The sequence below is a fragment of the Neocloeon triangulifer genome, unplaced genomic scaffold (genome assembly GCF_031216515.1).
Source record: "Neocloeon triangulifer isolate White Clay Creek 2 clone unplaced genomic scaffold, ASM3121651v1 ptg000002l, whole genome shotgun sequence".
Taxonomy (NCBI): Eukaryota; Metazoa; Arthropoda; class Insecta; order Ephemeroptera; family Baetidae; genus Neocloeon; species Neocloeon triangulifer.
The window spans coordinates 170,654-195,506 of NW_026775545.1; the positions used below are offsets into that span (position 1 = coordinate 170,654).

Here is a 24,853-nt window from a genome sequence, read left to right on the forward strand (position 1 = left end):
TCATAATAAATTTCCGAGACTCAAGAAATTTATTCAATAATTACACTAATTTAACTCAAATAATATCAAAGGATAACGCCCTGAATATGATTAAGTTCATTGTTATTGAAAAAAACCTCATCATCAAGCCTTTCAAGATAAAAAATTAACGACATTGAAATGAGTTTGTCAAAGTGGTCTTAATTAACTTTCAAATTAAAAAGTCTCAATTCATAAAAAATTATTCATGGCATTTTCAAGACATCGGAGAATGAAACAAACTTCGTTTCTAACCTGATTTCTATTTCGGCACTTGGAATTAACACTGAAGATGTGGATTTGAAATAATCCATGATTTCAAATTGAATGTGTTCTGAAATTATTCAGGAAAATTTTAATTAATTAACATAAGTTGCAAACAATTAAATTTTAATTTTAATTAAAGACATCTAGAATTGCTTTCGAGGAAAGAATTTGCGCTTCGTTAGTCTTTGCACGTCCCAAACCTAAAAAAATTCGTTCCAAATTGGTTATCGCCTTGCCAAACCGCATAAACTAACCGTTTTAAAACCACAACTTGGCGTTTCAACACACGGACTACGAGTACTGTTACCAAGTAACGCAATCACAGCAGACAGCACCTATTTTTGTATCACTTTTTGGATTTTTATGAATTTATTTATAAAAGACACAATTAGATAATTTCTCGTCTTTTCGTGACATAGCTGGACCAAATTATTTCAGAGGCTCGGAAAGGGTCAGTTCGCGACCCCTGAACTCTCAGACCCGCCCCCGCGACTAACAAAGAGACAAAAGCGCAGGGCGGTCGCACCCTTTTCGCCTCGGAATTCGGCTTCCAGCGTCGAACCGGAGGCCGATCGCGTTCCACTCTGTGATTTTAACAAGTCCAAGGCTCAAAAATGCGGCCGGTGGTTTGGCGGCGCGCCAGAATTCTCGACAAACGTCTCGGGAATGCAACAGGGCGGAGTAGTTGGGCCCGCCACTTAATTGCAAGCCGTTCGCTTCGGCTCGCGGCCCGATTTGCCCGACGAATAGCTCGGAAAAGGGGTTAACGTGCGAGACGGAAGGTTGCCCGAGCCGAATTCGGCCCACATCATACCTGCTTTTTGCAGCACGAGCACAAGTTGCCCATCACAGCTCTCCGAATTTGATGGCTCGCGGACTAAAATTTGTGTCACCCAAATGAAGATCGAAAAATAATGATGAGTCGAGCGGCAGAGTTGCCAGATGGCGCATGGCGCGCCAAGGGAAGGGGGCGTGGCTCCGGGATCTCATTGTAGCGATCAGATCGCATGACCTTGTAATGTTATTCTTATATTCAAGGTCAACGTCAAATGGTGCTGTAATGAGGTTGTTGCAATGGGTTGTTGGGTTGGTAGCGTTGGTTTTACGACTACGACCTGCGCCTGCGTGCGTACTACGGGTGTTTGGTGCCCTTTTCCTTTTGCCTAAAAAAAGCCGCACGTGTTGGAAGTTGGAAATCATCGGCTGCTCGGCGATTTTACACAATTTCGGCCCGACTTTGATTGAAGATGCTTCTGAGATACTACCTGAACGAGAAAGGCGAACGCGTCTACACGCTCAACGTATGTATATCTTCGTTTTTGATTCTGTTTACAATTTTTAAAATCACGCATGTTGTCAGAGCATTCCATTTTTTCATGTTTTTCAATTTGATTTTCAGCAAACTGTGACCATTAATGGTGAAGTGACTCCCACCTTCTCAGCCCATCCTGGTAAATTTGTTCATTAACACGCATACAAAGTCACAAGTTTCATTTTCGCAGCTCGTTTCACCCCTGAAGACAAGTATTCTGAACAGAGGATTTTGATCAAGAAACGCTTCGGCATCCTGCCCACGCAGAGCAAGCCACAGGCCTACTAACTAGACCGCATCCTCTCACACTTCATTTGTACATTTGTTTCCTTCTCATCTTTAATATAAGCAAAATGATCCAAGCAGAGGGAAAAGCCTTCTATTTTGAAACTGGTACATTCTACGATTATAACTTTAGTGTAAGCTTATAATTTTTGTATTGCAGAAATCCAGAGGATGATGTACGCAAGTGGGGACAGTCGCAGCCCATTGCTTGAAACGGCCCATTTGATCGAGGAGGTTGTGCACAAGCAGATGGTGCTTCTGCTGCAGAAGGCCCAGGAAGTTGCAGAATTGAGAGAAGCCAAGTACATCCGACCAGAGGACATGCTCTTTCTGATGCGAAAGGATCGCTACAAGCTGCGCAGAGCCATCAAGTTTTTGTGTAAGTCGTTTGTTACAAATTGCATTTTCTCTTCTATAATTTGTTTGTTCGAATAGGCTTCAGTGACACCAAAAGCAGCATATACACTGATCTCGTCGGCAATGTGGAGAAGAAGGTGGCATCGTCAGGCAAGCGACGCAATCTGTGCAAAGACTTTCTGCTCTCGATGGACTTCACTGGCCAGTTGATGGCCTGGGTGGACAATGATCTGGTCGTGGATCACATCAAGGAGGAGCGATTGCGCCGGGCTGATGAGATGTCCATTGCCATGAGTGCAGACGAGTACATCAACTTTTCACATGCCAGAGGAGTGACCTTCACCCAGAGCAACAACAACAACACCCTCAAGCTCAGAGAGTGGATCTTCAATGATGGCAACTTCCTTGGCGATGCATCGTAATTTAAATGAAATTGTATACTTTGATTAAATGCTAATAATTTCCGTTAAAAACCAGTCAACCACAACTTCCGCTTGGTCATGGAATTCACATGGAGCTGCTCGGCTACCTTGCCCACGAGACCTTGTGCCAGTTGGTGGACTTTGCTCTGCAAGTGAGGCGGGACTGCAACGCGTCCATCACAAATCCTATGAACAGACTTCTGCCACCCTCACTTTACGTTCCAATGACCATCTTCAAACCTCATGTAAGAATTGGAAAAAATAATAATAATCATTAGTGTTCATTTCTAAATTTTTATCGACAGGATCCCAGATATGACGCTCCTTCCGGCAAAGTGGAGTTCGTCCAGCCTTTGACCCCTCACGACGTCAGAGAGGCCGTCCGTAGATTCACAAATCCTGTTACCCCCTTCAACAGATTCTCGAGAGGATTCAAAGTTCCTGTTGACCAAGTTCTCTTCTGCTGCTAGCTTTGTGCTTTTTCATTTTATTTTTCAATAATAATAAAAATTTCATAGAAAGACGGATTTTTTGTGCTGCAGACATAACTTTAATATATATATAGATTATCATAATTAACATTTTATGCGATATATAATTTTCATTGTATTGTTAAACAATACACCCTGAAAACTCATCAGTGCTGATGACGCGCTCTTGTACTGACACATTACATAATAACGGAGGGGGAAATTGAACAAAATGAGAGAGGAATGCTGCAAAAGCACTGATGGTTAATTTTCAGCAATAGACACAGTAGTATATTTTCTATTAAGCACGCGTTTTCATTTCTCTTTTAATTTGATTGGAATGAAAACACGTTTATAAATTCTCCCACAAAAATATGTCGAGGTACAGGCAAAAATAATAGACCTGCCACAGTCTTTTTTTGTCAGTTTCATGTCTGATTCGTGCATACACTTGATGCACTAATTTGAATTTACCACTCATTCATTTCCCTGGATAATCAAATTTTGCAATCAACTCTTTCCTGTTGCTATATAAGTACAATAAACACACAAAACAGTACAAGATAACTCATCTTAAGACATAATTTTTTTGATCACAATAATAGCAGCTGGAACACAACCGTGACGGAGTAAATTAACATATCAAAATTTAATAACGCTGTGATTTTTGTTGCTCTATGATATGAGAGGAGACATCGAGGTGATTTTAAACATTTTATCCCATTTGGGACTCGGTTGTCAGGAGGGTTTCATCTTCAGACATCGGTATGCGACGGTAGCCAAAATTGGAGACGACGTAGATCACAACGGCGGCAAAGATTACCAGCACCACGCCTATGAAGTTCATCAGCAGTCCTTCTCCTTCCATTCTTTGGTAGGCAGGCCTGTGCAAAAAGTTATTGAAATTTTGTGAGAATTTCTACTAAATGCAAAACTTACACTGATGTAAAAATGGCCTTTTCGAGAAGGCCCATCAGGGCTGCGGCGATGGAGAGGACAAAGCCCAGCATTCCAAAGTACCGGTGCACAGGCATCAGAGCCGCTCGGAGGGACTGCTTGGCACCCGGGAAGAGGAACGTCGAGAATCCGACGACAAACTGAAGAAGATTTAAAATGTAAATTAAAATACCTTCTGAGTTTAAAAAACAAAATCAAACCTGGCAGCAAAAGAGGATGACTGCTGTGAGACCAATCCAGCTGTGTAATGTGTAGAGATTGGGAATCGGTGGGATGGCAAGGTTGTGCGAATCAAAAGCGGCACACAGGGCAATCACGGTCACCAGGAAGGTCAGTGTGTGGCAGGTGGCATGAAAAACTTTCAGTTGGCGCTTGCGATGGTAACGCATGTATCGGAACAGCATCATTCCTACAAATAAAAATTATAATTTATGTAGGAAATAAAATAAGTATTTCCAAAAAAATTATATAAAAAATGTTATATAAGAGCTTAAATAAATATTTACAGATAAAAATGCATAACAAGCAGTGCTGCTCTGCTTTTGAGTCTTCCAATGTTTGAAGAATTGATAACAAAAGTATTAAATTTGATTAAAGAGCAAACAAAAAGATAATTTGTCACTCCTCCTCATACCATTAGCGTACATGAAGATCATGCCAATGGTCATAAGCATGGGGTGCCAGTTGAACTCAAGCTTGGGGTCAGAGCTCCATGCAAAGCCGCCACGATAATGGGTTGTCCAAATGCCGACGAGCACCACCAAGAGAACACCTAGGCCCTGGGCGAGCCAGTAGAAGAAGGTGAAGCCCTCCAGGTCTCTCGGATCAGTACCGATGGTTGAATCCATTGTTCGTCGTCGTCTGTCGATGCTCGACACCTCAATCTCTTCCTCGTCGTCCTCCGACTGGTTGACCTTTAAAGAAATTTTCAAAATGAGTTGATTGTTAATAAACAACGGCATAAAAGTATAGGAACCAGAAGGGGTTGCTGGTGCTCGTCGTCCAGCATGTAATCTACGGTGTCGCCCATTCCACCGCTTAATTTTTTGCTAATATATTTAAATAAATTTCCAACGAGCACCCATGGTTTAAAGATAAATACTGTCCGTATTTTTAAAAATGTAAGAGAAGCGAAAAAGATTGGTCAGAATGTTTCTGTTTGGAGTAAAAGTCGCACCGGCCACGGCGGCCTGAGCCAGCTGGCAAAACATCAACACATTAAGAGCGCCCACTGCCGGGCGATGTAGTCAACCTGTTAGCCTCCCAGGCCTCCCTTTTTTTTAATGGAGCGAATTATTATTGGATTTTTTGTTTTAAAGCAGTATTTTTTATAAATCGAGGAAAACTTTTGCCTCACATCATTAATTCAATTTTATGACCTGCACTTATAGATCCTTAAATAATTTAGATAATTTATAATTTTTTTAATATTTTGCTATTAATTATGGCAAATAAATTGAAATAATTAAAAAATAAACTTTTGCCAAATAGCGTTATTTACTTACTTTTTTACTTTTTTTACATGTTGACAAAAAAATTGCACTACTTTTGTTGGTTATATAATGTTCTTCCAAATAATTAATTAGATCGATAAAAATATAATATTATGCGATTGTGAAAAAATAAAAATTTTACAAAATAAACACGCTAAGCATAATTATGGTATAGCATAATATTTAACTTTCAATTTAACTTGCATTGCTTACAAAAAAACACAAACCCTAGTATAACTTTACCGTTTGTGTTTTTTTTTTTTGAGTAAAAAGAATCTCTAAATAATCGAATCTAATGCGATTGTTGCGTAACGGAAACTTTCTTTCGCCTTTTTCTATTGTTGCTAGATTTAAAAGTTAAATTCTTGTTGTTGAAGCAAAATTCAGAGATGGCACCTCCGAGGGGTAAACTTTTGAAAGCCGAATTCCTGGACAAAAATCCGATCTTCATGGAAATGGGATGGTTTGAAAGTGCCTTGCAAGGCCTCAACGTGGTCCTCGGCTTTGAGTTGCAACCCTACGTGCTCGCCGAGATGAAGAAGCTCGGGATGGAATCGCCGTTGAGCAGCTGCTCTTCGAAATCACCGACGAACTCAACGGCCAATCCGTCATCACCGGCCTTGACAGATTCTCCCGAGCTGTCACCAAGAGCGTCGTCCTTCGTCCTTCGATCCGCCGAGGGTTTGCGGGAAACTCGCCATTGCCGATGCCAACACGAAGGTCAAACTCCAAGTTATTCACCTGCCGATCGCCTCGTCCGTCTCACCTTTGGGACGACCGACGCATTCAATCAAGCCGAAAAATCGGAGGTCAAAAACAAGCTGCAAGATCTGCTCGCTGCATCTGTGGGCGAGAACATTCAGCTGACACTGAAGGACGGCCGCGTTGAGCCCAAGACCGTGAGCGTCCGGCTCAGCAACGCCACGAGGCTGCTGCTAGTGACCACCACGCCAACTGAAGATCTGGCCGCCGAGGATACAGACAAGAGCTTTGTGGCAAGCAAAGCACCTCAGCGGGAGTCACGCAGGACGAGACGCAGGACGACAGTCCAATTGGCAGCGAGCGGGTCGGCGATTCCGAGCGCACGACCGAACAGCCCAGTTTGGAGACTTGGAGAGGGATTTAAGAGCAGAGAAGAGGAAGAGAGGCAGTGCCCTCGCACCAACAAGAGACCGCGGCTCCTTGAAGCAGATGAACATCTCAACTGTCATATGCTGTGGATTCAAGAGCTCTGAAGAGGCTGAGAAGGCTGGGTGTGAACAAGAACGGAGAGGGGACATCGTCGAAGTGAGACTCAGGCGGATCAAGAAATTCATTTATTTATTCTCTATTCAATAAATAAATCAACATCATCCAGTTTTGACTGAAATTTAACTTGGTTTTTTTACCACTTAATTCTCCCTAATTAATTCAGATACTGTTTATTTTTTCAAGTTAATGATTCGTCATAATTTAAAATGATTCTTTTAAAGAAATAACAAAAAACAAATTTAGATTTTAATTAAAAATATGCAAAAAAAAAAAGAAAAAAATGGCTCATGGCCAAATAGCATAATTGATGAATTTTTATTTTAGATGTGGACAAAAAAATTCACTTATGTTTGTTTTCTCAAATTATTAATTCCAATTTGATAACATTATAATAAAATGTGATTTCGAAAAATTTTAATTTTTACAGAATAAAAACGCTAAGCATATTATTATAGTATTGAATTATATAACTTTCAATTCAACTCGAATAATTTAAAATGATTCTTTTAAAGAAATAACAAAAAAAAATTTAGATTAATTGAAAATATGCAAAAAAAAAATGGTTCATGGCCAAATAGCATAATTGATGAATTTTTATTTTAGATGTGGAAAAAAAATGCACTTATGTTTGTTTCCTCAAATTATTAATTCCAATTTGATATCATTATATAATATAATGTGATTTTGAAAAATTAGAATTTTTACAAAATAAAAACGCTAAGCATATTATTATAGTATTGAATAATATAACTTTCAAATCAACTTGCACTGCTTGCAATATGCATCAGATATTTGTTTTAAACAAATATAACATATTATTTGATATTCAAGCAAATAATAACAATGGCCCTACGACATGCTAGAGTTGATAATTTTAGAAAAGTAAATAATAATCTGGTGTTAAGCTCAACTAATAAACCGTCGTCTGTATGCTCTGAGTGTAAGGATAAATATTCATCATGGTCCCTTGTTATATGAGACTGGTATATTGGAATGGCGTGCTCAGGTTTTTTATGCATGAAAAGATAAAACGTTTTTGTGCTGGCCCTGAGCATAATTGCAGGAGCGGCCCACAAATCGTTTTTTCAAGCGTTCATATGTGTTATATAACATGCTTGTCCGCTACAGGAGAATTTTACTGCTTGAATAAATCATATTAAATTGTTAAACCTGAATTTCTAGCTTGTTGTTTTGAAGTTTAATATGAGGGTTTTTATTGAAGTAGAGTTTAAAATTAGAAAAAATTCTGACAAACACGAGTGTGAAAATTAATTTTGTCAGTTTACATTTTATGTTGCTATTAAAAATGTACTTTATTTAATTATTTATGCTATTTAATCTCAATTAAAGTCTTCAAATTTAGCGATTTATCTCAAATTTGAGCATTCAAAAAAAGTCAAGACTCACTGATAGGCGGACAATACTTAGTATTTTTATCACGCTCGTGACTTTCTGGAAAAAAACAGTCTGGCAAGTTAAGTGAAAACTCGTCTGGAACCAGCAACTTTTTGCCAATTTGTGGTACATGCGGAGCGATTGAAGAGGGAGGACGGAAATCGAGTAGGCGCTAAAATTCGCAAGCGGCGCAACTAAAAAAGCACGTGATCCTGCAGGAGCGCTCGATGTCGAGAAAGGTAATTTTTTTTGCAGGTCATTGATATTATAGAAACTCGTGAGAGAGAATGGAATGTGTGTTATATAATCAGCCTGCAGAGCAAATTGCGAGTTGCATTTAAACGGAATTTGACAAGAGTGCAACAAATGTGAAGGAAGAGGAAAGTGACGGCGCATTGTTTAATTTGGAACAGCGCGCCGGGCAATCGCCGATTTTTTAAAACTAAATTCGCGCTTCAGCAGTTTTTACTGCTTGCATGGATTTTATTGCACTTCATTTAAGTGAAAGTGATTTCCTCTAACAATGGTAAAATTTCCTGCATTTACTTCAATTACACCCATTGAAAATTTCCTTCAACCTCTTTTTATGAGAGAATTATTGAGAAATGAATTGCTAAATTATCGTTTCAGAAACTCTACCGACCAAATAAAAAATTAATTAACTATTCATTTTTAGCCAAACAATGTGTATCTTTCTAAAAAGAAATGTAATTGTAAAATAATCGAAAGCAACTGATAAATTAATAAATTTAAAATTTTTGTGATTGTACAAGATTCGGAAAGAATTTCGGGCATTTGTCAATGTGCCGGTTCGGTTATGCAATCTGGTATTTTTTGAAGTTTCCAATAGACATTCAAAGCAAATTTTATCAAATAGTTCCAATTCGTATGCCGCAGCCGCGCACCTTTCTTGACATTCCCCGAAATCCCAAACTCAATATCCTTTCAAAACGTCACAATGGGGGTTAATTAGTTTAAAAAAAGTAAAATAAAATCCTTTTCAAATTAAAGAGAGTTCTTTATCTTGTTGCTTGTTGCTATTTAAAAAAATGCACAATACTTTTTAATATAATAATAAATAAAATAATTGATGAATTTACTTCTCTTTCATATAATTTGTGACATTCTTATTGACGTTTAAAAAATAAATATCATGAGAAGGCGCAAAACAAGATTCATTTTATTGTTCTTCTAAAAAAATTAAACCGTTTCGTGGACATCCGACCATGACTTGCGAAGCGTGTGTTTGTGTGTGGAAAAATATTCAGGTCATTGCGATAGGAAACAGAGCTGCAGCCTCAGTGTGCATCATTTTGCTCTTTGTCTGCCTATAATTTTTTGCAAATTATGCACGACGAGTAGCGCGATTTGAGTTTCAAATAAATATTGAGGTTTTAGGTTGAAAAATTAAATATTTAATCACACAAAATTATAAAAATATTGTAAATGTAAAATTATTGTTCTTCTTAATTTTCAAAAAGTTATTATTTTCTGTCAAGTATTTTATTTTATAAATTTTTTCCGCTCGAAAGAAATGAACCTCTCCTATCTGAGGATTGGGATTTATTGAACGCGCAGTAAAAGCAAAACCCCCATTATCATCACTCTCTGGTGTGAGTGACTTGAAATCTCATAAAATAGCGAAAAGCCGGAAACTCGTGGAAAATTGATACGGCAGCGTTTTGGGAAAGTCGAGGGCAGCTCACCTGTCAGACGTCCGGATCTTCTCGGGAGCTTGGCCGGCGGACACCTGTGGCAGCTGAGAGTCTCCCTGGTACAGGCCGCAGAGCCTCCCGCCCGCAGTTGATCTCTTGCAAGCAGGAACAGAGCGAGCACCACCGCCGCGTCGATCGGTTCTCCACTGTGCGCTGCTCCGAGAAAGGCAAAGGGCGCACGCCTGTCGCGGTCACGTGGCACTTTGTTTGGTGCGCGCGGCGCATATTGATCCGCAGGACGCGCCGCCGTTGACGTCAAGTTATACAAATGCATGAACCAAAATGCGAGAGCACATCACCCTCTAAACGCCCCCGCAAGACGAGGGTAGGCAACCCGCTGCACAGATGGCACTCACATCTGCAGATCAGGGATGAAAATTTTACCCCCGATGATGTATAAGTTGGAGAGAGTGAGAAATAAACGTTCGTTCTTTATATATTCCAAAGAAGGATAATTTTTACTTTTTGCAGTTTTTTATTTGGTTTTATTATTTTTTTTTTTTTTTAATAAATTATATTTATTTGAAAAGAAAATTACAAGTCCGGCCAACTCCAATCGGAGTTATCGGCCGGTGCTTATGCGACTAAAGCGCAAGGCTGAAAGCCAAGCACTTCAGCTCTATTCACATATTTTTACATGCGAGTTTTTACAAAAATAATATTTTATGAATAAATTACAACAGCGAAAGAAACAATTTTTTAATTTGAAATTTGACATCATTTTTAGAGCGCAGATTTTTTAGATTTTGTGGCAAAACATTCCACAATCTCGGATAGATATATTCAAATGTGCGATCGGTGAATTTATTTACACTCGGTGGCATAATGAGCGGTTCAAGTCGAGACATTCGCGTTTCATACTGGTGGATTCTTGGCACGCCACGGTTCTCGTCAAAATATTTCAGACAATGTACATTCAATTCATATATTTTATCAACTGGCAATATGTTCCAAAATTTAAACAAGTTTTCAATCGATTGTTTTTGCTTGCGAGTGCACATTTTATACAAAACTCGTTCTTGTAACTGTCGCAGAGAAGTTAAATTGGCGGAACCCCATGCGGGAATTCCATAGTTCAGATACGAGTGTGCGAGTGAGAAATACATAACTCTGCGTGTAGAGTGATTGAGGTGCGCTTTTATAAAATTGAACTCTCGAATAATATTTCTCAACTTGCTGGAAATGTGTTGCAGATGGTATTTCCACGAAAAATCTTGGTCCAAGTGCAGACCAAGATATTTAGTTTTTTCAACTTGCGTTAAAGCTCCACATTTACAGCCGATCGAAAAATTATGCAAACATGTGTACTCGTGGCAAGTAATTTTTAATTTGTTCTCAAGTCTAATATTTGGGCTGCAAAAGTGCAAACTAACAGTTTTTTTCTCATTTATCATCAAACCATTATCATGACACCATTCAGTTATAATATTAAACTCAGATTGAATCACATCATGACAAATAGCAAAATTTTCATGGGCAAATAAAATAACTATGTCGTCAGCAAAAACAAAAATTACACATCTTTTCAATAGCGGGACGAGATCATTAATAAACAATAGGAACAAAATTGGGCCCAGAATTGAGCCTTGAGGAACACCAGAATTGACATCAAAGTTCTCACTATTTTCATTATTTACTCGAACAAAAAATATACGTTCAGATAGGAAGCTGATAAGGAGCTGCAGGAAAGGGCCATCAATTTATCAAATCAACAATTTCTTAAATATTTTTAATTCAATTTTAAGCCAAATGCACGAAAATGATTAACCAGCAAAATTTAAATAACAGTGCAAAGTACTTAATGGGAAATCTTGAATCAAGATGATCTTCTATTTTTTTTTCCATTTTGCAATCGCTTTGGAAAAAATTATCATTTGTTACAATTTGATTGCACTTATTTTTTGAGTTCACCTTTAGGCTACAAGTTTTTTTACAGTTTTTAAATTCTTATTTATATTTCAAATTTGTAATCATCTTTCATTTTTATTTTCACATTCCAGTGATTTGGTTTTTGTTGATTATCAACATTTTTTGGCTTCATCTATTATACAAAACAATGTCTCTCTAAACTAGATTTGTATTTTTAATAAAAACGGAGCAAATTGATATATTATTTTGTTTGGGGTGGGCGGCTCAATTAGAGCAATATGCAACCCCTCATTATACTAACTGTCACGCGTGAAATCAGCCTTTGAGGGGGCGCGAACTCGTCACTCTCTGCGCTCTTCGGAACGAATTCTCCCGCAGTGGAAAATCTCTATTCAGCGCGCGTTATGTATATCATTTCATTTATGCTCCCCAGTTTTTTTTTCACTTGCCAACAAGCGACGCGGCACTTCATTGTTGATATGAGTCGCGTGTGGGCACTTCGGATTAAAATTATTAAGCGGCGGCGGCTTTGAAATTGACTCTCGTGAGAGCAACAAAGTTAATTTTTTAATCTGCACTCCCTGCTTGTTTACATGTTAAGTCCCGCTTTGCGTTTTGGATTGAAAAAAAAGCATGGTAAAGACCGTAGGAAACTTTGTAATAAGAATACATAATTAAGAATGATTAATTTCTTTTTTGCAAGAACAAAGCGTACAATACAAATCACATATTACTTTGTTTTTGCCAATTATTATTTTTTTAATTGAGCCCATACTGTTATTTTTATGATTATTACCTATCATTTTATTCTCCCACGCGGATCAAATTGCAAGTATTTTGTTCGAATCCTATTAATTATTTGCATTGCTAAAAAAAGGCTTACTTGTGTGGAAAAGAGAAACAAAAAATAGGAAAAACCGATAAACACGGAAACTTTACAATAATTAAGAAATAAAGAGAGGAACCAATGCAAGTGCATTTTTATAAAATTCACTTTGATATAACTTTGCGTAATTTATAATTAAAAAAATCTGTTATATTCTTAATTTTTAAAACAGAAATAAAGTTAATGACGATAATGACTGAAATTTTCTTTTTTCTTATTAACTCTTCATCACTAACATTTTTCAAAATAATATTTACCCTGGGAAACAATTCAGAACATTAAAAATTTTATCAGAATTGCAATTACACAGTAAAGAAAACATGAAAGGCATGAAAAAATATAATTGTATAATATTTAATTAAGACACACATTAGTTTCACTGATTTGCAGAAGTGTTTGGAAAAAATCTTCTCAAAATACAGCAGAGTTTTGGACAAAACAGCAAGTGAATTGATTCTGATTGTGAGGGAAAAATTCTGCACCTGCAACGATGCAGCTGCTCATAAGTCGGCAAACGCAAATCTGGGTCGAAATAAAGGGGTCCTCGTCTGATCGTCGTTTTGGCCGCGCCGAATTTGACTTAATTACACGCGGTCGGAGTGAATTATGGAAATGAAGCGGCCGATCAAAAGGAGAGAGAGGAGCTACTTTCCCTCGTGAGTGACATTTAATATCTAGTCTCACTCTCTGCAGCTGCAGCTGCACTCGCGTGCAATATGCCTACTGCGACAATGCGCCTTTTCACGCCGATTAGCGCATTAAATACAACAATATTTTGACTCTCGGGGGCAAAGCTTGTTTGGAGGCGCATTTCCATTTTCCGTTCGAACGTGGGGAAACCGAGCAGAATCCGCGCCCTTTTATTTATTCTAAATCTGCGGAACTAATTTTGATTTGACTATAATGGGTCAACGCCGCAGTATTTGATTGATTTACTCAAAGTTATTAAATCTCTGGATCTGCAGACGATGAGATGTATATTGACCAAAACAAATTGGAAATTAATTTTTCTCTCTCCGATAAAACCTCTTTTTGCACTAATTTTACTTACAATAAGAAACAGACAGTAAAGCGACATTCACAATTCATCGAGGGATTTTGATGATGGATTAAGCAAAAAAACGTTTTAATAAAAATTGTTCATTGAATTTTTATAAAAGATTTAAAAAGAGGTTTTAAAAATTCAATTAAATAACTATATAACAGTTATCGCTCTTTATTTTGCAGTATTTTGTTTATAAACAAAATATTTTAGTGGTTTTTATCAATTTTGAAATAATTAAATAATATTTTAAATATTTTCAATGCCAAAATGCTCATTTTGAACTATTGATTTTGCACGATTCACAGCCAAAATTACATCCCTTGCAAAAATATCGAGCCCGCACCCCGTCGGCGAGGCCACGGCGATGACACCTGCAGCGGCCGTGATTGGCCGGGGTGGCACCCTCTGTCTCCAATGGAGAAAGCCACCCCTTGTGAATCGCCACACCCCTGGCTCGGCAAGGGTGTCTTCGGCCGCGCGCACTTGTCCCGTTGCCAAATCAACCTGCGCCTCCAGCTTGTTTGGCCGCATAGAAGATCTTTCAGGGTGAGTTTTTTAAATTAATTTTATTTCTTTTTGCTCATTGAATTTGATTCTTTTCGAAAGTTTTTTTATTCTTTAATTTGTTCTAATTAATTAACGCCGACGACAAAGAAAATGTACTTATTTTCAATTTAATTCGTCACCTTACAAAGATTTTTTACTTATTTAATTCACATTTAATGAAAATAATAATTGAAAGGAAATCAAAGTCATATATTTTATATATGACTTCAAGTAGGATAAAAGATGAGAATTTGAATGTGTCACACTCAACAGATGAACTTTTCCTCACTTATTCACATTTAAAATTAAATGTTCAATCAGAGTGAAGTGAAAAAAATCAGAGTTAAAATGAAAAAAATTAACTCATTATTTTGAATGCACAACTTTATGTGCTTTTGGAACGTTGTTTTGAATAATGCTTCTTGCACTCCATTTGCAGACAACCATTTAATTCCTTTTCAAATTAACTTTTAAGAATAAATTTAGGTATAGAAAATAGAGAAAAAGGTGATACAATCTAATTAAAACAATGAGAACAATTTGGGTGCACAGATTAAGTCTGTGTTTGGGTCTTACTTATTAAAAATTTTTATCCACCAGCAACGGGAAATTTACAATAAATACAACACTTTTTTGAAGTATAACTTTCGCAATTAATTTTTGTTCCAATTTCGATTTGAAGGGAAATTTTAAAATTTATTTATCTATAAAACATTTTATTGATGCATATATGTATTTTTTTCAACAGAACCATTTAGAAATACCGAAATGTCAGGCGTCGTTCAGCAAGCGGCCGCCGACTCGCTTTGGGAACTCAATTCCGAGCTAAATTACGCCGAGCAGCTCGCTTACCACGGCGCTGTCGCGGCCGCTGCGGCTGCCGCGGCGGCGATTTCTGCGCCTGGCGACGCCGCCAACTCAACCCCCTCAGGTAAGAAAATAAAACCTTTCACAATTATTTTCAATTCATTTTAAAATTTGTATTTTGTTTCTAAAAAGGAAGCAACCCGCCTCCGTATGGGAGTAGCGTTTGGGGCGACTCGCTACAAATGGCGCACCCTCACCACCAATTTCACCATCAACCCCCGCACCCCGGACTGCACGGCCTACCTTGCGACATTTGGGGTCGAGCAGTGAACCCCCCTCCGCCACCAAGGTAAGTCTTTATATAAAATACACCAAAATTAATAATCTTCAATAATTTAAATCATTTTTTGCTTCTGAGTTATTTTTATTTTCTCATGATAATGCGCGGTACAACATTCAGGATTTTCGCGCTATTGTACGCGATTGCATCCCCTAAAAACTTGTGTCTCTTTGAACTGCTGAAAATATTTTAAGTGAGCATATATCGACCTTTGTTATGGATTTAATGATACGATAACATATGTTTTAATTGCAAATTTTTAGTATCTTCAGAATTTAAAAAAATTTGATCATAGGTTTTAGCAGAGAAATTTGTGATTCCCATCATTGTGGTTTAGAGAGAGAAAAAAGTAAAAGGGAGACGGCTATATAAGTAAAAAAGACAGATTTTTACAATTGGGTCTTTGGATCATTAAAAAAAGTCAAACTCGTTAATATGTGTTTGATTTTGTAAGTAAAATAATTTTAAAGAAATGGTCTCCACAGTCTCTTCTTCTTTTTTTTAAATTATTATCAACTTTTCGTTTGATCATCCTGACAATGAGTATTATTTTTCCACATAGGTCTATAATGTATAATGGAGAATGAATAATTTAAAAATTTCAAACAGACACAACTAAATAGAAGTTTTCAATGGTGAAAAAGATCACGTCCAGCGCAGAGAATCTCACTTTAGTCATATTTCATGTTTCCTAGTCACTTTTTATTCTCATTTAAACCTTATTTAGTTTATCGCATTTTACTACTTGAGTTTAAAGATTGTATTTTTTATTAGATTACTAATGAATTTTAAATAAATTTGCCATTTCGCTTATTTAATTTTCAGATACGGTGGTCGCTCGTGCGGTGGTTCAAGTTCGTCAAATCCCTCAGCGTCGTCAAACCCAGGTGGCAACTCTCACTCGTCCAAAAAAACGCGACGGCGCGTGGCCACGATGGCACAACGTCGAGCTGCCAATATCCGCGAGAGGCGACGCATGTTTAACCTGAACGAAGCGTTTGACAAACTGCGCAGAAAGGTTCCAACGTTTGCATATGAGAAACGTCTTTCTCGCATTGAAACTCTCCGACTCGCCATAACATACATCTCGTTCATGGCTGAGCTATTGGCTGGTAAAACGACCGGCTCAGATAGTGTCTCGTCCGCCTCTGGGCCACCAGGTCCGTCACTCCTCGGACATGCTGGATCACTGCACTGCCCCGAGTACATTCCGTACAGTTTGCCACCACTTGGATCATCATAATCCAGCATGCAAAAGAAATATCTAGTCTTCCAATCTTAAATTGATTTCAAGAAAAATTACTTTTAATTTTAAATGTACACCAAGTAAAAAAATTATAATTTTCCTTAAGCGCAATCAGTTTTAACTAATAAGAATTAATTGTAAGTGAGCGAAAATAAACTCATCAACTGTGGTCAACTTATTTTTAATCAATTTAGATATAATTCACACCCGATTCACACGATGTTTATTATACAATCCAGTCACAGAATTTTTAAGACGTTAAAAGTTTTCTGAGGTTTTTTCTCTTTGCATTTCATTATTTATTTAAAATACTTCTTTTCGATAAAAAATAATCAAGTTTCGTATTGCCAATGTTTGGCATTATCCTCTTCTAAACAAATTAGATGAAAACCAGTTTCACCTACCGCCTTATCTCCTTGCGTTTGCGGCTTCCCTCATCCCTGTACTTGTGCTTTTTACTCTTGTCATGATGCTTGTATCGGTCGTAAGAGCGCGACCGAGACCTGTCACGGCGGTCCCTTGAGCGAGATCGTGACCTGTACCGTTGCTTGTCCCTGAAGAATAAGTAAAATTTTAGAGAAAAATTCAAACTTCAAATTTATTTGTGACCAACCTTGTCTTATGGCTTCTCTTGTAATCCTGGGATGTGGGCGATGCCGGGGAAAGGCTTCTGTTCCGGCTTTTCAGCTTCTTACGATTGCGGTCTCTGGAACGCGATCGCGACCTTGATGGGGAGGTCGAGCTATGCCTGTGCTTTTTGTTGCTCTTTGACTTGTGTTTGTGAGGACTCGGAGACTCGCTCCTGCGTGTTTCCTTCGACCTAGAGATAAGCCAATCAAAATGAAGAAAATTTCTCCTGCTGGTGTGTTGGATGTACCTCGGAGAAACCTCAGGCAGTGGCTTCTTTATTGCGGGCGTCGACGGACTTAAGCTGTTTTGAGCTGGAGTGTTGTTGGCGGAGTTGAGCAGACCGGCCTGGCGTGCTCTGTTCCTGGTCTCCTGGTATTTTGTTTGAAGGTCCAAAACGATTTTCTCCAGCTGGTCTGGAATAGCCTGAAAAAAGATTATGTAGAATTATTTTAGACAAATAAAAAACAACAACAAACCTTTGGTCGTCTGTAGAGCCTCAAAATTGAGTAGCAAATGTCGAGCAAGTCATCCTCCTTGACACCGAATATACCATACCATGGTGGGTCCTTGCTCATAGGAATTTTCAGCTTCCTGGCTGACAAGTATATGCAGGCGCAGGCAATTGCCTCTGGGTCATAACGCACAAAAACGTTAGTCCTCAATGAATCATTCATGTAGTTCCTGTTGGAGAAATCAATTAAGACAGTGAAAATTTGGCGATGAAATATCAATTACCAAGAATACTGCATGAATTCCTCATTCTTCTCAAATCCCAGCATCTGAAGATTTATCACAATAATCTGTGAAAAACAAAAAACTTTTAAGTACAGAACTTTGTTTGAAAAACCGGACTTACCTTATGAGGATGTTTGACGTGAACGCAAAAACCAAGTTCCTTCAAAACCCTCCTCTCAGCCTTAATAACTTGAATTTTCAAATTGCTGTAGATCTGGTCCAGCACCACCGGCGCAATGGGTCTGCAACAAACAGATTTAGGGTCAAACACCCACCCCTGACACTTTTGCAGTTCTTAAAACCTATCGAGACCTAAATGAAAAAAAGCCACCCCTCTTTTAATCCCTCAAACAAAAGCCCATTTTGCTTATAGAATTCAAGCGGCAAAAGAAGAAGTGTCTTCAGCCGGTGCTCCGCTGTGCGCTCCTCGACCAAAAAATCACTCTAACCAAAGCACCACTCTATGTCCATCTTTGTCGGCCGAGCCTGCCTGCCTATAATAGGATCTGAAACGAAGCTCAGACTGGCATTAGCAAGCCGACTGTCTCGAAGCAAAATACCGTTTTTGGGTTGGACGGGGCAGGGGATGAGAGGTCACTACAACCAAAATTTAGGGCTGCGGAATGAGGCTGGCATTAACTTTAATGAAGTGCTTGTTATTTTACTACTATTAAATTAAAACCTGATCTTCGTGAAAATTACATTTAGATAAATGTAGAAAATCATTGTTAAAAAAAATTTGAAAAATCGTTTATCATTAAAAGGTTTCATACAGATCCCGAACCACAAGATACAGTGAGAAAACACGAAATTTAGATAATTTTGCAGTCTAAAAAAAGGACTAGGATTTTTTTTATGATTTTTTAAGGAGAAATTCCTCATTTACTGATCAGAGTTAAGACATGGCAGAATCACAAAATACTCATGTTACAATAAAAGCAAGAACAACTCTCTTCTACAATAATACCACCATTTTATCTGGCACTTTGAAAAATAAAACGCCTGCCTACAATAATAAAAGACTAATTTGACTTTGCTTTTACTGTACATAGTTTGTGATTTTTTTTTAACATTTGAAATTATTTTTCGAGATAAAATATAACACAATAAATTGCCATTGCTTTGTTTTATACACTGATTTATACACATAAGCTTCCACAATGCCTCGGGGACGTTTCAGGGTCCATCATCTCCTTCTAAAATTACTCACCGCAGTGGGACGCACTTTGCCAGCCTCGTAATGCACGCTTATAACAATCAGAAATGAGTAGAAAGTGACCAACCAATGGACCGACCGCAGCCGTTTTCCCTTGAGAAAGCAACTGCGGCAGTCGATTTTACCTTGAGCAACTCTTAACGTACGGTTCTTTTGGTTGTAGTGATTGTAGGAAGGTTAAGGGGCTCGGGGGACCGAACCGTGAAATGCGGGCGGCTGCACCTTCACACGCTAGTGGTGAGCGGTGAGAGGAGGAGGCTAAACACCCACCCACTGAATGTGTGGTTGCTGTTTGTTGGTGGTGGTCTGGGAGGACACACACACAGAATCTGATGGTGCTTGGCAGGTGGGGCTCGTGGCCCACGACCTTTCACATTCAATAGAGGGGCCATCTGTGGAGAGTAAGTAAAACGGCTTTGAGCAAGAATTCTATGAGAGCTTTCAATTTGAGGGCTTGTCAGAGTTGGAGGTGCCAAATTAGAGTTTTCGCTTCTCTCTCTGATTTCATGAACAGACAATGGCACGACCATCTCTGGCAAGGATTCTGTGTTGGGGAGCTAAAATTGCGAGAAGATTTGGTTATTAGTAGAAAAAGAAGATGATATAAAATATATAATAAAAGAAGTCAGTCATGAACTGGAGTACTCCTCCTTACCACATTACTTAAATTGTGTCAAAATTTTAAGACCTTTAGCTTTATCGAGTCCAAACTTTGATTTGATAACAGCAAAACTATGATGTAGACAATTAAGTTTCTTAAGTCACAATAATAGGTCAAGCAGGAGAGCTATAGGTCACTGGCCTGCTGGATCAAGACCAAAATAATTTTCAACTTGAAAGATTTCCAGACGGCCGTGATCCGATAACTCTCCAAGTGGGACTGAATTTGAGCAATAACTTACTTTCCAGCGTCGACTTGTTTTATGTGGCTGAATACGTTGATGACGTCTCGCACCCTTCGAGGCGCCTCCTCAATTTTGGACGCCAGGCAGAGGCAGCCCATGGCAAAAATCTCCATAGGATGGCGCACAAACGATTTGGAGTAGTAAAAGCGCTGAAACAAAACCTGCGCCGTGGCCATCGCGACCTGAAAAATGACGGTTATTTCAGATCTAGACTTTCAATATTGAGCAAGGAAGTTATGATGTAAATGATTGCAAAATTTCATACCTGTGGAAGTTTCAGCAGCATTCCTGCGGTCTGGATGAGTTCGCAGCCCAGGATTCGCAGGTCGATTTCTACCTCTTTGTCCAGGCCATCTTGCTCGGACGGTGTTGGCGAAAGCTTTTCCTCTGGCAAAAGGCAGTTGGTGAGTTGCAGGGAAATTTTGCCATAGATCGGCGGCTGCTGTTGTTGCTGAGCGCCGGACTGCGGTGCGCCCATCATGGGCGTAGAGCCGTTCAATTCGACCACCGTCGTCGTCATTGTCTAGGCGAATGGTCGATCTACAAATCCATCGGACAATGGGACAACCAGGAAGAAGAATTTCTGCAGAGAATTGAAGAAAATGTGGAGCGAAGTAAGATGGATGCTTCTTTTCCTCGTTCTGATAATTAAAGATGGCGTTGAAATGTGACGTCATCAAAAACGTTGCCAAATCGAATTGAATGAATTGAGATGCATTTAGCGGGAAATTCAAATGTAAAAAACAAATAATATTAAAAACATACATAATCCAACACATGATATCTATTAATTATAAGATAATTTGTAGCTAATATTCTGACGCGTTGCTTCACTAGAGTTTTCTTCATAATTAAATATTACATTATATATTTTTTTCAATTGAAAAAAGGTATTTTTCATTGGTATCTTTCATAAATTTACTTGAATTTACTCAGCATCCATAATTCATTTACATACAGTCATGTACATACACAATAGATTAATTTTACAAATACATGAACCTTGAAATCTAACAATGTAAAGTGAAATTATGTTATGAAGCGGCTTTTTTACTTCTAGTGGAACAAATGTCGTGGAAAATTTTCACTTCCTCTTACGTCTACGATCGACAGAAGAGTCGGATGATGATGACGATGAACTGGAACTGGATGAAGAAGATCGCTTGCGACGCCTTGGTGGAGACGGCTTCTTGCGGTTTGGGGATCTTTTGCGTTTAGGCGACCGTGACCTACGAGCCCGATAGCTCTTTTTGTCACCAGAGAGCTTCCTCTCCGACTTATTCCTGCTCCTTTGCGAATCTTTTTTCTCATCATCTTCGCGCAACTCTCCTTCTTCCTTCTCATCGTCAAATGATTTCTTTTCAGGCCTAAATAGCAAATTATTTATGTTGCAATTAGACTACAAATTTATTAAAGCTGAAATGAGTCCTTACACTTGATTTTGAGTTTGCAAAGGCGGTCTTTTATCCTTTTCAGCGTGACGTTTACGCCTTTCTTCTTCTCGTCTGCGTATTTCATCTTCACGCTGCTTCTTGATTTTCTCGATTTCCTAATATCAAAAATAATCATTGTGATGACTTTAAAAATGAAAAAAACTTTTAAAGCCAAACCTCAAATTTCTTGTAAGAAATTTTTTTGCTTTGTTCCTGACGCCAGTGAGGAGGAGTGATACTTCTAGATCTTGAGCGCGATGGAGTACGGTAACGCTAAAAATTATATTTTTTAGATAAGAACAAATTTAAATAAAAACCTGATTACCAAATTGCCTCTTCCCTTGACTGTCCTGCCGCTTTTAGTGCGACCTCGTATGTTTGTGGCCTTGCTTTCCATGTTTGTTTTCACTTCCGGATTGCGGCCGACAAGACGAGACAGAAATCTGTTGGATGGCACACTCGGAATTTCATCCTTCTTAATGTTGAAGGTGGTGACCAAGGGGTGGGGTACACCTGCCTCATCTCTGAATGCAGAATCTTCCTCAGGATCACTCCTTGCACTGCGGAAGTCAAAATGAGTGCCATTTCTTACAAATTATAATTGATCACACACCTCTTGCGTCTTTCTTTCTTTTTCTTCTTACTGACAGTCTCCTTCTCAGAATCGCTGCTTTCACTGCTGCTGCTGCTGACCTTCTTCTCTTTCTTCTTTTTTGGTCTGAGTATCAACTCTCCGCTTTTGGTAACCTTTATGTCTTGCAACGGTCTGAATATATTGTCAACCGGCAGATTATTGATTTTCTCAATCACTTCATGACCAGATACAACATGACCGAAGATTGTATGAATACCATCTAAATGTGGTGCCGGTCCTGTTAATCTATGATTTGGTTTAATGATAAGATCGTTATGTACAAAATAATCTTTATGAAGCTTACATGAAAAACTGGGAGCCATTGGTGTTTCTTCCTCTGTTGGCCATGCTCACCAAGTACTTCCTGTCATGCTTTCCCGTCAAATCCTCGTCTGATTTAGAAGGACCATTTTAATACATATGTATAAATACTGAAATTGTCCAATCAAAGTGCGTTTCATAGTTCATACCTTCGAAAGTGCCACCGTAAATCGATTCGCCACCAGAGCCATCACCCTCGGTGAAATCGCCACCCTGGACGACAAAATCCTTGATGACCCTGTGGAAAATGGTGCCTTCGTATTGCATTGGCTTGCCCAAGCTGCCAATGCCTTTTTCGCCTGTGCACAAGCTGCGAAAATTTTCCACCGTTCGTGGACATCGATCCGAGAACAGCTCAAAGACAATTCGGCCTGTGTCCAGGCCAGCGATGCAGATATCCATGAAGCATCGTGGACGCACACCGACCGTTGACGAAACAACGTTTTCGCCGTCAGCGGACCTTAAAAGCAAAGAACTTTTCAAAACAAATTTAGGGTCCATTGGTCGGCACTTACATGTCGCTGAGCTCTTCACTCGAAGAATTCCGATTAAAACAGTATGTTTTTTTAAAAGCGATCAAAAAACGCAGAGAAACCGGCGAAGTTTCAGAGCTTTAATTTTGAGAAGAAAACATTTTGCCAGCTACTTCAGGTTTACCAACAAAAAACAGCCACGCCTCCTTCTTTGTGCGTTGTTTATGCGCAAGTTTGGCGCTAGTTGTCCAACGGGGAGAGGGGAAACCGGTGAAACGCAGAAGGGGAATGGATTTTGTACACAAAGGAGTTAAAACGATCTGAGATTTTTGTGCAATGAAAGTATTTATTCTGAAGGAAAAAGTAAGATAATGAACAAATTTAATATGTTTTTTTTGTATTTCATACTTTTTTACATTTTGTGAAAATAGTCTGGAAGAAAAGTATGGTGTCTTACTTTTTGTATGTGACTCCTTTTTGAGACCGCCTGCAATCTAGGAGCTTTTGGCCACCCACCCTTTGTTAAATTTCTCCAAATCTTTCTGGAAATTCGTCACTTTTTAAAAGCATTCTGGTCCGAATTTGTAGTTTGCTGAGCTCATTGCACTGAAATAAGGCAACGACGGTCTGAGAGAGTGTGTTCATAAATCGCTAATTCCTCCTCAATTTCAGACCGGTGACCGAGAGTTGCAGTCGTGAGCCGACAAGACGAATAAGCTAAAGTCAGCCTGTCAGCGAGCGTTCATATTACATCCTCTGGCTCTCTTGTTCCGCCGCAATCTCGTTAAAATCACACCCCACAAGAATCTGCACACAACCATTTAATTGGTTTTAGACTTATACACGTAAGCTGCACCCCCAGATCGGCGACGCACCCTGCTATGCATTTCATTGACCCCCGCATTGATGTGTGATTCTCGTTGCAGGCCATCGTCAAAAACACGCTGCGACTATGTGTTCCTTGCCTCGTCGCATCATCAAGGAAACGCAGCGGCTCATGCAGGAGCCCGTGCCCGGGATCAGTGCTGTGCCAGATGAAAGCAATGCTCGCTACTTTCACGTTATAGTGACCGGGCCAGAAGACTCTCCATTTGAGGGTGGCCTTTTCAAGCTGGAACTCTTCCTGCCGGAAGACTACCCAATGTCTGCCCCTAAAGTTCGCTTCATTACAAAGATCTACCACCCCAATATTGACCGACTTGGCCGCATCTGCCTGGACATTCTCAAAGACAAGTGGAGTCCCGCCCTGCAGATCAGGACGGTGTTGTTGTCCATCCAGGCTTTGCTGAGCGCGCCAAATCCGGACGACCCCCTTGCAAATGATGTTGCCGAGCTGTGGAAAGTCAATGAGGCTGAAGCTATCAGGAATGCCAAGGAGTGGACACGCAGATACGCCATGGACAGTTAGTGGGACTGGCACACTGTGAAGTTTTTACTTTATTTCACTTCTTGATGCAAAAATCAATGCCTTTTGCGCATTACTATATGCCAGACGATCCCCTCTACTGTTTCAGTTTGAACTTCCACTGCAATGATTTACTCAATTAATTGAATGCCAGGGTAACTTTGTTTAAGCTTGTATGTATTTTTGCACATGTGGACTAGTGGCACTGCTGGCATCGGTGGTTTTCAATAGCGGTAAATAATATTCCCCCCATTTTAGTAGTTATTCTGCAAATTATCTTGTGAGAGCTGGACAAATTGCTCTTGCGCTCAAGTTACTTTGAAAATTATTATTTATTTATTCAAGAGTAAACAAAAATTATTTCCGCCAAAATTTTTATGATTAATCCCAAATCCATAAGCATGCAATTCCTAAAACCTG

General features: G+C 39.0%; 6 protein-coding genes across 7 annotated transcripts; 3 read left to right on the forward strand and 3 right to left on the reverse strand.

Annotated features, from left to right (window-relative positions):
- Positions 1-1,800: 1,800 nt before the first annotated feature.
- LOC132203505 (transcription initiation protein SPT3 homolog) lies at positions 1,801-3,190 on the forward strand. The gene is made up of 5 exons (XM_059631322.1): positions 1,801-1,990; positions 2,043-2,261; positions 2,318-2,657; positions 2,717-2,906; positions 2,967-3,190. The coding sequence occupies exons 1-5, from the start codon at positions 1,951-1,953 to the stop codon at positions 3,129-3,131; spliced, it is 954 nt and encodes a 317-aa protein (XP_059487305.1). The 5' UTR covers positions 1,801-1,950; the 3' UTR covers positions 3,132-3,190.
- On the reverse strand, positions 3,189-10,097 carry LOC132203512 (transmembrane ascorbate-dependent reductase CYB561-like). 2 transcript variants are annotated; one of them, XM_059631344.1, is made up of 5 exons: positions 9,934-10,097; positions 4,723-5,002; positions 4,289-4,497; positions 4,071-4,228; positions 3,189-4,015 (listed from the first exon to the last, which is right to left on the reverse strand). In XM_059631344.1, exons 2-5 carry the CDS (start codon positions 4,934-4,936, stop codon positions 3,847-3,849), a joined length of 750 nt encoding a protein of 249 aa, XP_059487327.1. In that variant the 5' UTR covers positions 4,937-5,002; positions 9,934-10,097; the 3' UTR covers positions 3,189-3,846. The 2 variants fall into 2 exon arrangements, with proteins under 2 accessions (XP_059487327.1, XP_059487318.1); XM_059631335.1 differs by lacking the exon at positions 9,934-10,097 and adding an exon at positions 5,065-5,277.
- Positions 10,098-14,238: 4,141 nt separating this feature from the next.
- On the forward strand, positions 14,239-16,831 carry LOC132203123 (protein Fer3-like). The gene is made up of 4 exons (XM_059630639.1): positions 14,239-14,288; positions 15,037-15,219; positions 15,288-15,444; positions 16,261-16,831. Exons 2-4 carry the CDS (start codon positions 15,057-15,059, stop codon positions 16,676-16,678), a joined length of 738 nt encoding a protein of 245 aa, XP_059486622.1. The 5' UTR covers positions 14,239-14,288; positions 15,037-15,056; the 3' UTR covers positions 16,679-16,831.
- Positions 16,832-16,846: 15 nt separating this feature from the next.
- On the reverse strand, positions 16,847-20,820 carry LOC132203118 (cyclin-L1-like). Its single transcript, XM_059630623.1, has 8 exons — positions 20,433-20,820; positions 20,165-20,349; positions 18,168-18,288; positions 18,047-18,111; positions 17,788-17,992; positions 17,559-17,734; positions 17,295-17,501; positions 16,847-17,235 (listed from the first exon to the last, which is right to left on the reverse strand). The coding sequence occupies exons 1-8, from the start codon at positions 20,685-20,687 to the stop codon at positions 17,082-17,084; spliced, it is 1,368 nt and encodes a 455-aa protein (XP_059486606.1). The 5' UTR covers positions 20,688-20,820; the 3' UTR covers positions 16,847-17,081.
- A 232-nt stretch (positions 20,821-21,052) lies between these two features.
- On the reverse strand, positions 21,053-23,227 carry LOC132203111 (peptidyl-prolyl cis-trans isomerase G-like). The gene is made up of 8 exons (XM_059630611.1): positions 23,071-23,227; positions 22,705-23,015; positions 22,539-22,626; positions 22,214-22,480; positions 21,926-22,160; positions 21,778-21,873; positions 21,601-21,716; positions 21,053-21,534 (listed from the first exon to the last, which is right to left on the reverse strand). Coding segments are annotated over exons 1-8 (1,398 nt in total). The 5' UTR covers positions 23,073-23,227; the 3' UTR covers positions 21,053-21,251.
- A 473-nt stretch (positions 23,228-23,700) lies between these two features.
- LOC132203129 (ubiquitin-conjugating enzyme E2 N) lies at positions 23,701-24,615 on the forward strand. Its single transcript, XM_059630651.1, has 2 exons — positions 23,701-23,873; positions 23,955-24,615. The coding sequence occupies exon 2, from the start codon at positions 23,981-23,983 to the stop codon at positions 24,434-24,436; it is 456 nt and encodes a 151-aa protein (XP_059486634.1). The 5' UTR covers positions 23,701-23,873; positions 23,955-23,980; the 3' UTR covers positions 24,437-24,615.
- The last annotated feature ends 238 nt before the right edge of the window (positions 24,616-24,853 follow it).

Bases quoted from the DNA above. Each gene is read 5' to 3' on its own strand.
- LOC132203129 (XM_059630651.1), top strand. From the start codon at position 23,981: ATGTGTTCCTTGCCTCGTCGCATCATCAAGGAAACGCAGCGGCTCATG.
- LOC132203512 (XM_059631335.1), bottom strand. From the start codon at position 5,118: ATGGGCGACACCGTAGATTACATGCTGGACGACGAGCACCAGCAACCC. The intron at 4,229-4,288 runs GTTTGATTTTGT...AATCTTCTTCAG, and splicing joins TCATCCTCTTTTGCTGCCAG to TTTGTCGTCGGATTCTCGAC. The intron at 4,016-4,070 runs GTAAGTTTTGCA...CTTTTTGCACAG, and splicing joins AAGGCCATTTTTACATCAGT to GCCTGCCTACCAAAGAATGG.
- LOC132203505 (XM_059631322.1), top strand. From the start codon at position 1,951: ATGATCCAAGCAGAGGGAAAAGCCTTCTATTTTGAAACTG. The intron at 1,991-2,042 runs GTACATTCTACG...TTTGTATTGCAG, and splicing joins AGCCTTCTATTTTGAAACTG to AAATCCAGAGGATGATGTAC. The intron at 2,262-2,317 runs GTAAGTCGTTTG...TTGTTCGAATAG, and splicing joins CAGAGCCATCAAGTTTTTGT to GCTTCAGTGACACCAAAAGC.
- LOC132203118 (XM_059630623.1), bottom strand. From the start codon at position 20,687: ATGACGACGACGGTGGTCGAATTGAACGGCTCTACGCCCATGATGGGC. The intron at 20,350-20,432 runs GTATGAAATTTT...GTCATTTTTCAG, and splicing joins TGCTGCTGAAACTTCCACAG to GTCGCGATGGCCACGGCGCA. The intron at 17,993-18,046 runs GTAATTGATATT...TTTCTCCAACAG, and splicing joins GAATTCATGCAGTATTCTTG to GAACTACATGAATGATTCAT.
- LOC132203111 (XM_059630611.1), bottom strand. The intron at 22,627-22,704 runs GTATGAACTATG...CTTCTAAATCAG, and splicing joins TTACGGTGGCACTTTCGAAG to ACGAGGATTTGACGGGAAAG. The intron at 21,717-21,777 runs GTTTGGCTTTAA...TTTTGATATTAG, and splicing joins TTTCTTACAAGAAATTTGAG to GAAATCGAGAAAATCAAGAA.
- LOC132203123 (XM_059630639.1), top strand. From the start codon at position 15,057: ATGTCAGGCGTCGTTCAGCAAGCGGCCGCCGACTCGCTTTGGGAACTC. The intron at 15,220-15,287 runs GTAAGAAAATAA...GTTTCTAAAAAG, and splicing joins CGCCAACTCAACCCCCTCAG to GAAGCAACCCGCCTCCGTAT. The intron at 15,445-16,260 runs GTAAGTCTTTAT...TTTAATTTTCAG, and splicing joins AACCCCCCTCCGCCACCAAG to ATACGGTGGTCGCTCGTGCG.